Source organism: Myotis brandtii, unplaced genomic scaffold, assembly GCF_000412655.1.
Source record: "Myotis brandtii unplaced genomic scaffold, ASM41265v1 scaffold112, whole genome shotgun sequence".
Taxonomy (NCBI): Eukaryota; Metazoa; Chordata; class Mammalia; order Chiroptera; family Vespertilionidae; genus Myotis; species Myotis brandtii.
In genome coordinates this window covers 14,274,555-14,288,798 of record NW_005353838.1, presented here as the reverse complement: position 1 = coordinate 14,288,798, position 14,244 = coordinate 14,274,555, and the positions used below count along the sequence as shown (strand labels likewise).

The following is a 14,244-nucleotide window of genomic DNA, read 5'->3' as shown; positions in this document are numbered from 1 at the left end:
TCCTGGCGGGATGGGTCCCCAGACTGCGCCTTCTGAGCTGGTCCGCTGGGTTGGGACCACTGCACCTTAGGGTACAGCTGTCTCCACAGTGACCCGCCCACGGGGTGACCTGGCCAGTACCCTCCACTTCTGTAATAGCCATGCTTGGAGGCAGGCTACCCAGGCGATGCTCCCCCTCTCTCACAGTCCTGAATTTACCCCTCTCAGGGGCTCCCTGCACTCTACAGACCTCCCCCAACTTGTCTGCTCAGCCCAGATTTCAGACAGCCTGGCCATAAAGGATAGAAAGCTGTAGGAAGAATAACGTTTTGGTGGCTACATTTCCAGTGACCCTTGTACTCAGCTGGGCACAAATATCCTTGGTCGGACCACATGCCGGTGTTTATTTTGGAAAATAGGTCCTTTTAGTTACTGGCTGAAGTCCTGCCGTCTGCTGCTCTTTTCTCTTGATTTGGAGGCCACCAAGGGTCCCCCTCCCAGCAGAACTGGGTGCCCAGGACAGCTGACACCACCGTGGGGCTGGCCCATATTTGTTTCTGGGATCACACCCAACCCAATAATTGTCTCCACCTTCTCCAGGGTCTGGACCCCTCACCATGGGCACTGAGGTCCTGACCTCCAGCCATTCTCACTTCTGGGAGTGGGCACTTGGAGAGCAGGAGGCAGCAAAGATGGACCCTGACCAGTCCTCTCCACGCCAAGTGTGGGGAGAGGCTGACACTGGTGTTTGCTTGTCCCTGTTTTGTGTGGCCCCTGGGAGCAGGGTTGTATGTGTATCCGGCCTCCCAGGAGTGTGTGTGAGAGACACAGAATCAGTGGGGGCCTGTGCAGGGCTCCAGAAGGGTGGTGTCCCACCTGGGCCGTGGGTGTGGAGAGCAAGTGGGTTTGGGGATCAGTCAGGGGTCTGGAGCGCCTGGACTCCCGTGAGGTCAGCTGCCCACTGCTGTTTCTTCTAGCTGGGCTGTGGGGACGACACTGGGGGGCACCTTCCAGACTCTAGAGGACCCCTGGCAGGGCTTGGAGAAGTCCTGTCTGTCCTGGCTTGCTCTGCAACCTGGCGCTGGCCTTGTAGGGCTGCCCCTACCCTAAGCCTGGTGTCCCTGTTGTTTAAGCTCGTCTGAAAAGCCCTCTGCAGATCTGATGGGCTCATTTTTGTCCCTTCAGTCCTCTGTTCCACTCTGAGAGCCCCATCCTTTGGGCCTGAGCCTGGGTATTGCACTGGCCCTCTCAGAAACTCGGCCTTCAAGGCCCTTTCCCAGTGTGCAGCCCGACCATGTCCAGTCCCTGGGGCACAGCCCCTGCCAGATGGCTGAGGGGGCCTTGGAGGGAGGTGACTTGGGTCCCCAGAGTGAGCGTGTATGTCTCATTCCCTGCATCCTGCCCTGGGCCTGTTGCTGCCTCCCTGCCCCCAGCTCCTCCTCAGCAAACACCCAGCTCCGGGGACAGCGCACACAGGAAGAAGCTGGGTCACTTCCCATGCTCAGTCTCTTGGGATAATTCCCCAGCAGCCCCCAAGGTCTCTGTGGGAACAGCCAGGCCAGCCCTGGGAATTTCCATGCCCCCTCATCACCCCGCCTCAGTTCTGCTTGGTCCAGATCTTAATTAATTAGATAGTGTGCAGCTGGCTCCAGGGATGACTCTGGCGTCCTTATCGGCCAGGACTGTCCAGTCGGCGTTTCCCTGTTTGCTTTGGCTGGAGAGGTGGGCTGAGAGACACCCGGTGCGCGTCTGTGGAATTCCCGGCACGCCACTGCCAGGGGCGCCGCAGGGAGCGCAGGCGGCAGGCAGGGCTGGTGACAGGGCCTGTCCTCCGCAGTGTGGCCGCCCATGCACACACCCACTTGGCACAAGCACAGTTGGAGCTCGGGCAGTGCTGGAGGCCCCGGATGATGGCTCAGTTTCTAGGTTCACCAAGCGGCGCTGGGGTCTGAGTGAGAGTGGCCTCTGAGGCAGTGGCCAGGGCTGCCCACCTGTGTGGGTCGAAGTCCCTGCCCTTGTTGGATCTGGCTGCTTGCCCTGTCTGCCTGCTGCCCGGGCAGCTCACTGTGGGCCATGAGTCACCCATCAGGCACGGCCCATGCTCCTCCCGGGATTCCCACCCCACCAGCCCAGCCGGATTGGCCTTAGGTTGGGGGGGGCGGGGGGGGGAAGTAGGGGGAGCTGGCTCATCAGAAGGGGTGGGCCACAGAGCAGGTTCTGAGAGTGCCCACCCCACCTCCCTGGTCTTCCTCTGCCCAGGGGCTGAGTGGGGGTCAGATATAGGCCAGTCAGTGCAGGAAGGGTTTCCAAGCCAGCTGTGGCAATGGGGCTGAGGAGTGGGCTGGTCCCAGGCCCTTGTGACAGGGGGCTGGGGTCAGGCAGGTGTGGAGCCCTCTGACCCCCGTGTGACTGCAGGGGATGAGCTGGAGCTGATTCGGCCCAGCATCTACCGCAACGTGGCGCGCCAGCTGAACATCTCCCTGCACTCCGAGAGCGTGGTGACCGACGCCTTCCTGGCTGTGGCCGCCCAGATCTTTGCTGCAGGTACGTCTGCATCCAGCCCAGGAAGCCAGCAATGCCAGTGTGGCCCTGGGGTCAGGGCTGGGGCCAGGGCCGGGGCCGGGGCTGGGGCTGTGCTGCTCTCTTGGTAAAGACGGGGGGCCTGCCAGGCAGCTGGCACAGAGCCTCACATGGTTCTTGTTGGACGTTAGCTGGGGCTGCAGTGACCTGAAGTCCTGACCGGGCTGGATGGGGCCAGGGAGTCCTGCACACGTCCTGTGGGGCTTGGGTTTCACTCGGCCAGATGACCAGGGACAGAGCAGGGCCTGAGTCGTAGGCCTCTCTCAGTTGTGGCAAGTGTGGCAGCGAGACACGGGACACAGGACTGGCCCGGACCGGGGGCTGCCAGCTGCAGAGTCCAGCCTCCAGCGCCACCACTGGGTGGGTCAGTGCTGACCGCCCCGGGCAGAAGTGACCATGGTGAAGATGGCGTGAGGGGGTGCTTGGGTGGACTGGGGCTGTCTTCCTCCAGAATGTTCTCCCAGTGCTGACCCAGATCCTGGGAAGCCCTGGGGGTGGAGGGACTGTGACCTGTCAGGAACCTTGTGGAGGGTGAGGTGGGTGGGGCCATGGAGAAAGCAGGAGGGCGAGGTGGGTGTCCTGGCTGACGCCTGCCCTTGGCTCTTCCTGGACTCCCACATCCCTGGCCCGATGCCGGCGCGTGGGTGGCCGCCTGTGTCTGTCTCCAGGCTGTCAGGCAGCTGGTTTACGAGCCCAAGGCTGGCTTTAAAAGGAAGGTTCATCTGTGAGAAGGCAGCTCCGGCCTGCTAGTGGTTGGGACTGAGCAGGGAGGCGGGGGCCTGGCCCCTGTTGGTTGTGTGTGTGAGAGGGGCCAGAGCATCCTACCCTAGCCTGCCCAGCCTCGCCCAGTGCGGGGACAGGCCTGAGAGGTGCCCTCCTGCTTGTTGCCTGTGGGCTCCTTGTCACCCCTCGTCCATCCCAGCCCTCGGGGTCCTTGGACCCTTTCACCACAGGGTGAGCCCAGCATCAGGCAGTTGCTGGCCCTTGTCCCTTTCTGCCTTTGGCTCTTGCCAAGCTGCCGCCAGGCCTTGCACAGGCTGACCCTCGGGCTGGGCTCCCCTTCTTTCTCCACTAGGCCTCTGGTCGGGGCTGGGGCGGGGGCGGTGCCGGTGCTGTGGGCAGCTCCCATGGTGGCCTCTGCAGTGGTCGAGCCCCCTCCAAGGGAGAGGCAACTTTGGGCTTCTCAATTCACTTCCGTGGAAAAACTAATTTTTTCCTCCCAGATTAACAGTTGGCAAGAGTTTGCATTTTTTCCCTTATCACAAGAGCAAATTATTTTACCAGAGAAGAATCAGAAAGTAAAAACTCTTAGAAATAATACTAAAAAGACAACCCAGTTTAAAAATGAACACAGGATCTGAACAGACATTTTTCCAGGGAAGATGTACAAATGGCCGGTAAGCCCACGAAAAGATCATTCGTTGTCAGTCATTAGGGAGACGCACACCAAAACCACCAGGGACACCCTTTGGCACCTGGGAGGCTCAGGTAAGAGCATCAGGTAGCACATATGTTGGTGAGGATCGGAAGAGTTGGAAGCCCCATAAGCTGCTGGCAGGAATGGGAAGAGGGCCGATGCTTGGACGAGTGCCAGAGTCTGTAAGGCAGGTGCCATGAGAGCCGGAGAAATGAGAACACATCACACAGAAACTGGCGCACAGATGTTCAGAGCAGCAAGATTCCTGAGAGTCAGGAAGGCGCAGCGACCCGAGTGTTCATCACCGGAGTGGTAGACAAGTGGAGTGTGGTCCATCCACGGGATGGAATGTTATTTGGCTACAAAAGGATGCACCGCAACCTGGATGAGCCTGGACAGCGTGGTGAGTGAAAGGAGGCAGACACGCTGGGACACACAGTGATTCCATAGGTGACGTGTCCACAGGACAGTGCCTGGGCCAGTGGATGGGCGTGACTGCTCATGGGGGCAGGTTGCTTTTTGGGGTGATGAGAATGTTCTGGAATGGCTGCACAACTTTGTGGATGGACTAAAACACGATATCTCACTTTAGAGGGATGAGTTTAGCGTAGTGATATTACATCTCCATAAATGGTAAAACACAAAGGAAACAGGATGTCCCTGGACTCACTGTCCTCTCGGGGCAGCAGGCACCTCTCTGCAGACCGCACCACAGATCCTGCTGTCACGGTCTCAGATTCCAGGCTGTAGCCAGGCGGCGGGCTCCGTCCCCACCGCCCACATCAAGCCTTCACCAGCCCTCGAGTGCTGAGCCTAGGGGTGCCCAAAGCCCAGCTGTGAGCAGAACAGGCCCGGTGCCCTGTGGCATCTGGTAAATGGGGAGCATAGTGTGAGGGCCTGAGTGGCGCTAGGAGGGGGACCTGATTAGGCCCTGGTGGTGGGGGAACCGTGGCCTGAGAGGGATGAGCCAGCTCTGGCATTTCAGACTTGGGCCTGTTTTGACAGAGGGAAGTAAACAGTGTCAGGAGGTTTTTAAGCAGGGGAGTGACATGATTTGATTCATCAAGTTTTTATTGAGGTGAAATTCATATAACACAGCTAGCCATTTTAAAGTGTATGATTCCGTGGTATGTAGTGGGTTCACACTGTGCACCACCACCCCGGAGTTTTTCACCATCAGGAGGAATACGCATGCTCATTAGCTGTCCCTCCCCCCACCCCTGTCCCAGTAACCACGGACCTGCTTCCTGGACATCGTGTAGATGGGCTCATTCGGGTGGCCGTGGTGTCACTGCCCTTGCTGAGTGGACGTCGGAGGTGTGTCCAGGCTGCAGTGAGTGTCCATGCCTCACTCCTTACGGCCGAGTCACACCCATTGTCTGGATGACCCTAGTGCATTTGTCATTTCCAGCTTTTGGTGATTGGGAATAAGGCTGCTGTGAACTTCGTGAACAAGTATCTGCTCAAGCTGATTTCTGATTCGTATCGATAGCTGTGCTGCTGTGTAGGTAGACGGAAGGGCTTCATCTCTGCCCGCGTGTCCTCTCAGCCTGCAGGTGGCTGTGCGTCCATTGCGAGGCTGCAGCTGCCTGGGGCTCATGTTGCCATCTGAGTTCTGATCTCGTGGACTACAGTCTGCATCCCATTGAAATGCACCCTCGGGTTGTTAGTGAGCATTTTTCATGTCTAATGTGCATTATTTCTGTTTTTTTCCTTTTGTGAATCAGCTGTTCATGTTCTGTGCTTATTTCTTCTCATTAATTTATAAAATATGTTTATATATTAAGGGAATTCATACCATATAATGTGCAAGCATTCTTCTCTGGGTGGTTCTTCTCAGCTCTACAATACTTTGCCGTCCCATTGCCTCCTCCAGGAGATGGGGGCTGAGCAGGGTCGTCCGGGGCTCTGGCACAAGTGCACAGTTAGGCAGTGGAGTCCAAAGAAATCTCTGCCTAAGAACTACCCAAAGGGTGGGCAGGACTGACCTGCAGCAGCTGATGGCCAGGCACCTGTTCAGGGGGCGCTGTGGGTAGTGGCTAGCCCCCTGAGTTTCACCCCCAGCCATCATGGAACCCTGTGGGCTGGACTGGAGCAGGGTTTTGGTGGCCTTCTGCTGACCAGCATCTTCTCCCTGCAGGCATCACGTGGGGCAAGGTGGTGTCCCTGTACTTGGTGGCTGCGGGGCTGGCTGTGGACTGTGTGCGGCAGGCCCAGCCCGCCATGGTTCATGCTCTCGTCGATTGCCTCGGGGAATTTGTGCGCAAGACCCTGGCAACCTGGCTGCGGAGGCGCGGTGGATGGGTGAGTGGGGTCTGGGGGTGCAGGGGTGCTGGGAAGGGGAGTGGTGCTAAAGGGGGGAGGATGAGTAAGGGTTGGGCTGCTGGGTCCAGGACTGGCCTGCTGCCCCACCTCAGTGTTGACCTCTCCCTCCACCCCCAACTCCAGCTCTAAAGACCCGCTGCCTGGCCCCTGCACTGCAGAAGGCAGCCTGGGGAGGGACTTCAGGCCTGAGAGGGAAAGGCCCAGCACTGCCCTGCCCTGCCCTCCCCACGGGGCTCCAGTGCCTAGTGAGCGATGGCATTGGTCATCTCCAACACTGTCTCCATGCCCCTAACTACTCACCTGGCCCAGCCAGACCTTGGGGGCTGCTGGGCCCTGGGCATGGGGCGGGGCACCCTCACCCATAGATCTGTTTTCTCTGTAAAATAGGTGTGACACACTGGCAGGAGTGTCGAGCTCAGCCCTCCGTTGAGGTTGCAGCCAAGGGCTGTGGTCTCATCTGAAGGGGGCATTGGGTGGGGAGGTATTGCCTCCAGGTGACTCCCGTGGCTGTGGCACCCCCAGCACAGGGACTCTGAGGCCTCTGTCCTCTCCTGCCCACTCCACTGAAGCCCCACTGGGGCTGGACATGGTGGCTTCCTGGCATGGGGCCCAGCTGCCTCCTCTCCCAGCTGAGCTCCCTTCCCTTCTCACCATCTGAATCCTCATGGAGGGGTTTGGTCCCTGCTGGAGCCTTCAGTCCCCTCCAGACCACAGACCTTCCCTTCATGGCTCAGTGCTCCCTGTCGGCTCGGCTGACACAGGTGGAAGGCTCGGGGGCCTCCGCTCCCCACTCTGTTCTCAACTGTCCCTTCCTCCCTGCAGACCGACGTCCTCAAGTGTGTGGTCAGCAGCAACCCTGGCTTCCAGTCCCATTGGCTTGTGACTGCACTCTGCAGCTTCGGCCGCTTCCTGAAGGCTGCCTTCTTTGTGCTGTTGCCAGAAAGATGAACCTGGCCCTGGAACCAGGAGGCTCTGGGCCGAGGCACTGCCCTCCTCCCGCAAAGCCCCTCCTCCCGCGAGCCCCTTCTCTGTACACCCAGACCCTCGGGAAGTGGGAACGCAGGCTCCCTTGGGCCTGGAGCTGGCCTTCAGTGCCCGCCTGTGGCCCTGCTCCATGTGCCTCTTGTGGAGCCAGAAGGTCAGGGTGACCTCCCGGCCCCAAAGGAAGGCAGCTGGGAGCACCAAACTCTCACTTGACACCAGGGTCCCATCCACGAAGGGCGACCATGTCAGGACATTGGGCCTGGCCAAGGCTAGAGGAGCCGTGGGATCTTACCGACCCCCACAGAGCGTAAGGCTCATGTGCTGTTGCTTAATCCATCCCTGGTGGGAGAGTGCGCCCACCTGTGGCAGGGACCGGGATTGGGCTCCAGGCCGGCACCCCTGATCTGTGAATGCACCAACTCCTGACCTACGAGGACGGGGTGTGTGTTCGATTCCAATAAAGTGTCACAGCAGTGGAAGGCGACCTGCCTGCGTCTGTGTGCCTATCCTCCCTGCGACTGCCCGGACCGGACAGGAGGCAGGTGAATCCTGCGTGATAGGCCGTCTTCCCTCATCGGCTGCCCTCTGCTCCTGTGGGCCACAAGCAGGAGCTCACACACCAGCACGCACACACAGGTGAACAAGAGCAGGGTGCCCAGTCGCCCTACTCCCCACAAACCCCATATGTCCCTGCCATTCCCATCCCTTTGCTTGGCTCACACAGCCCTTTCCCCACTGCAGCCTGCCCCATGGCCCTGAGCCTGGCTCCCGTCTGTCCCCAGCAGGGCCTGTCTCCTGCAGCCCATCTGACTCCCGCTCAAGCCACAGGCACACGGCACAGGAGGCCTGCAATGTGGCTTCTCAGCCTCAGTTTCCCTTTCTGTACAAGGCAGGTTGAGCCAGACAACTGCTAAGGTCTAGCCCTGCTTCCCGTGCAGCCTCGGGAAGAAGAAGGGTCCCGATGGCGCAGCTTTCCTCACTGCCCCCGTTGCCCCTCCCGGCCCCCTAGCCCCTGCACTGTCCCCTCAGCCTCTGCTCAGCACCCCTTCCCCAGTGGCCTTGCAGTGTGAGGTCTGGCAGGTGGAGAGAAGGAAGGGAGCAGGCAGGAGAAAGGGATGGGGGGTGGAGAGGAAGAGGACAGCCTCAGACCAGTGCTACACAAGGCCACCCTGCCTGCCCCCGCCTTCTGTCATTCACTTGGACCAAATGTGCTGGCATTTCCAGCATAAGAAGGTAATGTTTCAGACGCTGAGAGCACTCAGGAGCACAGGGGTGAAGTGACACATCAGTGGTCTATGCATATGCAGGTTGAAGACACTGGGGGAGGTGCCCCATTTCCAACAGCAGCAAAGGATCACGTTCTAGGTGTGAAGCCTCTGTGAGGACAATCAGGACCCTAAAGACACCCAAGTAGACGAGCAGACAGAAACACCAGCTTCCGGAGAGGAAACCCACGCGAGGAGACAGTTCTCCACGTTTATAAACTTAATGTAATCCTTACCAAAAAAATACCAGAATGTTTTTTTCCTAAATTTAAACAAGCTAGTTATAAAGTTCATATGAGAGAAACCAAAAAGCAAAATCAGCCAGAAAAACCCTGAAAAAGAAGAGGAATGAGGACGGACTGGGCCGTCTCTACCAGGCACCAGACCAGATGCAGACGGGCAGAGACTCGGGACATCTAGACTCGGGCCCAGCCCGAGGACAAGCCCGGGAGCGGCGGCAGCTCAGGCAGCAGGGAGGATGGGTTTGTCACTGATTGTCGACTCACAGTGAGCCACTGGGAAAAACACTAAACCAGACCGTACATCCCACTGCACCAGTCAAACTCCAAATGGACCAAAGAGCTAAATATAAAAAATGAAACAAGTACTAGAAAAAAAAAGTGAATTTCTTTGGAACTGAGGAGTGGGCAAAACACTCCCAAATAAGATTTAAAATCCAGGAACAATAAAAGACAACAAAGTAAATGCCCAGCATGAGGGGACCTGCTGGATAAACTGGCACACAGCTTCTCAGGGTCACCCTACAGCTGGGCTCTGTGAGGGGCAAAAGGTATCTTAGCTTACCATTTTGTCGTTTGTTTGTTTTTGGTTAATCTTCACTGGAGGATATTTTTCCATTGATTTTTAGAGAGAGTGGCAGAGAAGGGGAGAGATAGAAATATTGATGTAAGAGAGACACATCGATTGGTTGCCTCCCACATGTGCCCCAAAAGGGGCTGGGGATCAAGCCTGCAACTAAGGTACGTGCCCTTGCCTGGAATCGAACCTGGGACCCTTCAGTCCGAGAGCTGATGCTCTATCCACTGAGTCAAACCAACTAGGGCAAACTTACAGTTTTGATTTTGACAATAAAGTAATATAGGATGTTTTACACAAAGCTAACCTAAGAGAACACTCAATTTGTAGAAGTTAAATTAGTTTGTGTATCAAGTTGATGACATAAGCAACCAGAGAAGTTGCTCATTCCATTTATATATACTTGAGAAAGAGAGAGAAACATAGATCAGTTGCCTCCTGGATGCACCCCGACCGGGACCGAACCCGCAACCTGGGTATGTGCCCTGACTAGGAATTGAGCCAGTGACCTTTCCATGCATGGGTTGAGCCTCACTGGCCAGGGCTCCAATTATATTTTAACTATATCTTTAATGAGGAAGGCATAAAAACTAACAAGAATATCAAACTTTGCCCTGACCAGTTTGGCTCAGTGGATGGAGCGTTGGCCTGCGGACTGAAGGGTCCCAGGTTCGATTCCAGTCAGGCGCATGTGCCTTGGTTGCGGGCACATCCCCAGTAGGGGGTGTGCAGGAGGCAGCTGATTGATGTTTCTCTCTCATCAATGTTTCTAACTCTCTATCCCTCTCCCCTCCTCTCTGTAAAAAATCAATAAAATATATTTTAAAAAATATATCAAACTTTAATCAGTAATCTTATTGTTAATAAGAATATTATTATACCAAAATAATTGTGTCCTGTATAATAAAGCAAATAATTTCAATGTTTTGAAGAACCAAGATTTTCATCTTAAAAGATGTAAAATGAAAAATTTTAAGGAAAAAAATTTAAAATCTTAAATTTTGAATTGGAAACAGTGTGGACACATACTTTTTTTCTCCCTTCTTAAAAAATGTGTATGCCGCATGCCTAAGCATTTCAGGGTGAAGGGTCATGCAGCACCTTCATCGCGCATAGTTCAGTGAAAATAAATCAATTATAAAATGATTTTTCAGTTCTGCCCATGGAACAGGCCTGGAAGCAGAGCGGCTGCCTGAGGTCTCTGAGTCCCACCCTCTCCAATGCCCGACCCCCAGTAAGAATGGGCTCTGGGGCAGGAGATATGGGGGGCAGTGGTGGTACTGGAACACGGAGTCATCGGGGCTGGGGGGGGCTCTGTCAGGCCAACTATGGGATCATTGGAGCACCTCCCATCTGTCAGAGAGAAAAAGCTGCAGTGGACTAGAATTCCATCAAATGTACAGAAGTACCGGCTCGAGCAGGAGCAGGAGGAACTGAGGGGTGGTGTGGGGGTGTGAAAAGAGCGCGATCCTCGGACATCACCAAGGGTTAGCACATTCTTACTCTAAGAATTCACAGTTAAAGGTGAGAATGAAGAGGTGGCTGTCCAGACCTCCACACAGGAGGGTCTGAACATCAGCCCCTGACTGGGCAGGTCCTGGTGGAAGGTCACATCCCACAGCTTCCTTGTGAGAGGCTTGTCTTCACCTTGAGGGAGCCTGTCTGCTGTTCTTGTGCATCTGGCATAACATGTCTTTGGAACGTCAGAGTAATTTTCACTTCCAGACCCTCAAAACCGGCCCACTAGTGGCAGGGCAGGACCGTGTGGAAACTCATCTCATTGCTGCAAGGTCTCTCCTCACTGTGATTGTGTGAACCATCCTGCACCCAGCAATGTAAAGCAGGCGTGTATCTCTACTTTCCTCTCTAGCCAAGCCTAGAGATTTCCCTGCCACCAGTGGACTTCTTGTGACCTTTCTGCCATCTCTTTTGATCCTAAAAGAACTGCAAAAGCACCCTTCCCTGGAGCACTGTCTCAGTCCGTGGAGATCTTACTTCTGGGCATGTCCTCAAAGTCCTGGCTCAAATAAACTCTCACTAAAGGCTTTTTACAAGTTTGAGTATTTCTTTTGTCAATACTTGAAAGAGTTATGCTTCTATGCTGGCTTTCTGGTGTGAACATTTTCAGGGAAACAACACTTAGCCTAGTGGAAGCAGGGGAAGTTCTTCTGAGGGAGTCCCAGCCCCGAATGCAGAAGTAATGACAACTGGGCCACCACTCTAATCAAGGGGCTGCTTTGGGCGATGTCCTCGGTGGCAAACCTTTCACGTGAAAGGCCGTCCCCATCCTCAAAGTGAGACCAGCTGACTGTGAGGACTGGGCACCCTGCAGGGAGTGTGTCCAACCAGAACTCGCCATCCAGCTTCCAGACTACATGAAATAGAGGGGATAGAGGGACACGGCAGACACTACAAGAAGCTCAAGTGAACCCAGACTGCAGCTTGGGGATGCCTTGGGGCGTAGTGACCAGCTTCCCAACTAGCAGTGGCAGGAGTTGGGGGTAAGATGATTGGTCAGTTATTTGCTTCTCATTTCTCAGCTCTGCTCCGAGTGCTGCCCTCCCTTCCAGCTCAGTGCAGGGGTGAGATACAGGGTGTGGGACAGAGGGGCAGGTGCTGGGGCAGGATTTGGTCAGGTGTGGGGTGTGATGCAGGGGCAGCATGTGGGGTTTGAGGTGGGATGCAAGGGCAGGATGTGGAGGTGGGATGTGGGATGCAGGGGCGGGACTTCCTTGATGCTCCCAGCATCTTTTGGCTTCTCTCCAGCAGTGGAGACAGCTGATACCAGCCTTCAAGGTCCCTGGTGCTATGGTCTGAATGTTCGTTTTCCCCAAATCCATGCTGACATCCTAGTCTCCCAGCGATGGTAGGAGGAGGTAGGGCTTTTGGAAGAGGTTAAGACATGATGGCTCCATCCTCAGGAGGAATCCGTGCCCTTGCAACAGACCCCAGAGAGATCCCCCATCCCACTGCCCGTGAAGTTACAGCGGAGATGTGGCTGCGAGGGAGGGGCCCTCATCGGACCCAATGGCCCAGTACCATGCATGACCTTGGGCTTCCAGCCTCCAGACTGTAAGAAATAAATTTCTGTTGTTTATAAGCCCCACCTGGTAAGTTCAGGGAAGGCCTGGCGTGGAGGCCTTGCAAACTCAGAGATCTAGAGTAACCACAAAGGTTGGTCTGAAATGAAAACTTTTTAAACTAAAAGCAGTTTATGGCAGGTAGTCATGTCCTAGGCCAGCAGCTTCCCTGACAAAGGTCAATCTTTACCCTAACTGAGCCTATTGTCTTTTTTCATCTACAATAACACATTGTTGGAATGTCAGAGCAAGTTTCCTTTTTCCGGACCCCTCAAAGCACAGGCACCACTCTGCAGAGACCACCCTCATTGTTATTGAGTTAATTGTTGACTGTTAACTATTCTATACCCACCTATGCAAAAGAAGTATGTCTATCATTTTACTTTTTATCCAATCCCGGAGGTTTCCCCTTTGCTTTCTCTCCTCTCCCTAATCTATCACCAATGTATTTCATGTAACCCACTTGCTCCTTCTCTTTTGATTGTAATGTATAAAATAAGGTGCAGCCCTGGCTGGTTTGGCTCGGTGGCTGGATTCCCGTTCAGGGGGCGTGTGTGAGGCAACCAATTGATATGTCTCTCTCACATCGATGTTTCTCTTTCTCTCTCTCTCCCCCCTCTCCTCCCTTCTGTCCAACTCTCTGGAAATCAATGGAAAAAATATCCTCAGGTGAGGATTAAAAAATATAATAACAAAAATTAAAATAAGGTGCAAAACTGCCATTCTCTGGAGCATTATCTTAATTCATTGAGATTTTGCTTCCTGGCAATTGACAGAGGCCTATGCTAGGAAAAGTCTACATTGCATGAATGGACTGTTTTGGGTGATTCTAGTGACTCAGAAAAGTGGGGAGTGGAGAGAAAGCCTCCATCTTCTTAGAGAAATCTGAGCCACTCAACACTCAACAGAATGTTTTAGAAATACGGATGGTAAAGGCCATTCTGATGACATCTCATACAGAAATGAGGGTCAAGTTCTTAGAAGCTGGAGGGAGGGTGATGGTTGCTATCAAGTGGCAGAGTGCTTGGGGGAACTGCGTCTGTGGCCGAGTTCTGTGGATGGTAGAACGTGTGAGTCATGAAACTGGCTATTCGGCAGGAAATTTCTAAGCTAAGTCGAAGTTTTGAAGGAGTCGCCTAATATCTCCTGAATACTATAGTAAAATGCAGGAAGAGAGAAACAACTTACAGAGTTGTTCATCAAAAAGGAAGCAGACTGCCTGGACAGCGTGGCTCAGTGGTTGAGTGTTGACCTATGAAACAGGAGGTCAATGGTTTCATCCCCAGTGTGGGGCGTGCAGGAGGCAGCCGATCAATGATTCTCTCTCATCATTAATGTTTCTATCTCTCTCTCCCTCTCCCTTCCTCTCTGAAACCAACAAGATATATATATTTTAAAAAGGAAGCAGACCTTAAAAATCTGGAAAATTCTCAGCCTATCCACATTGAAAATAATGAGAAAGCTTGCTCTGAGGAAACATGACTGGTGTGCCCAGATGTGATAAGGAAATTAGTATTAATTGGCCATCTCAAAGAAGTTAGGGGTGATTTTCTACAACCCTGGGGAAATTAGCCAGCCCCCTACACAGAAGTCAGGGCCTCTAGTCCAAGACCAGGAAGAATGACTGAAGGCATTTCAGAGAGCATGGAGTGCCCTCCCCTTACAGGCCCAGAGCGAAAGGGCCTGCTATCCACTTTTTTTTTCCAATTAGCAATAATCACACCTCAGATATACCTCATTGGCTACGATATTGCCACTGCACAATGCTCCCCCACGTATTTGAGCCAGCCCTTTAGGA

The 14,244-nt window shown here is 54.4% G+C and overlaps 1 protein-coding gene across 2 annotated transcripts; it reads left to right on the top strand.

Annotated features, from left to right (window-relative positions):
* Positions 1–167: 167 nt before the first annotated feature.
* On the top strand, positions 168–7,769 carry BOK (BCL2-related ovarian killer). Of its 2 annotated transcripts, none has more exons than XM_014546653.1 (4): positions 168–723; positions 2,395–2,523; positions 6,117–6,280; positions 6,425–7,094. In XM_014546653.1, exons 1-4 carry the CDS (start codon positions 597–599, stop codon positions 6,428–6,430), a joined length of 426 nt encoding a protein of 141 aa, XP_014402139.1. In that variant the 5' UTR covers positions 168–596; the 3' UTR covers positions 6,431–7,094. The 2 variants fall into 2 exon arrangements, with proteins under 2 accessions (XP_014402139.1, XP_014402132.1); XM_014546646.1 differs by lacking the exon at positions 6,425–7,094 and adding an exon at positions 7,124–7,769 and having other exon boundaries at positions 316–723.
* The last annotated feature ends 6,475 nt before the right edge of the window (positions 7,770–14,244 follow it).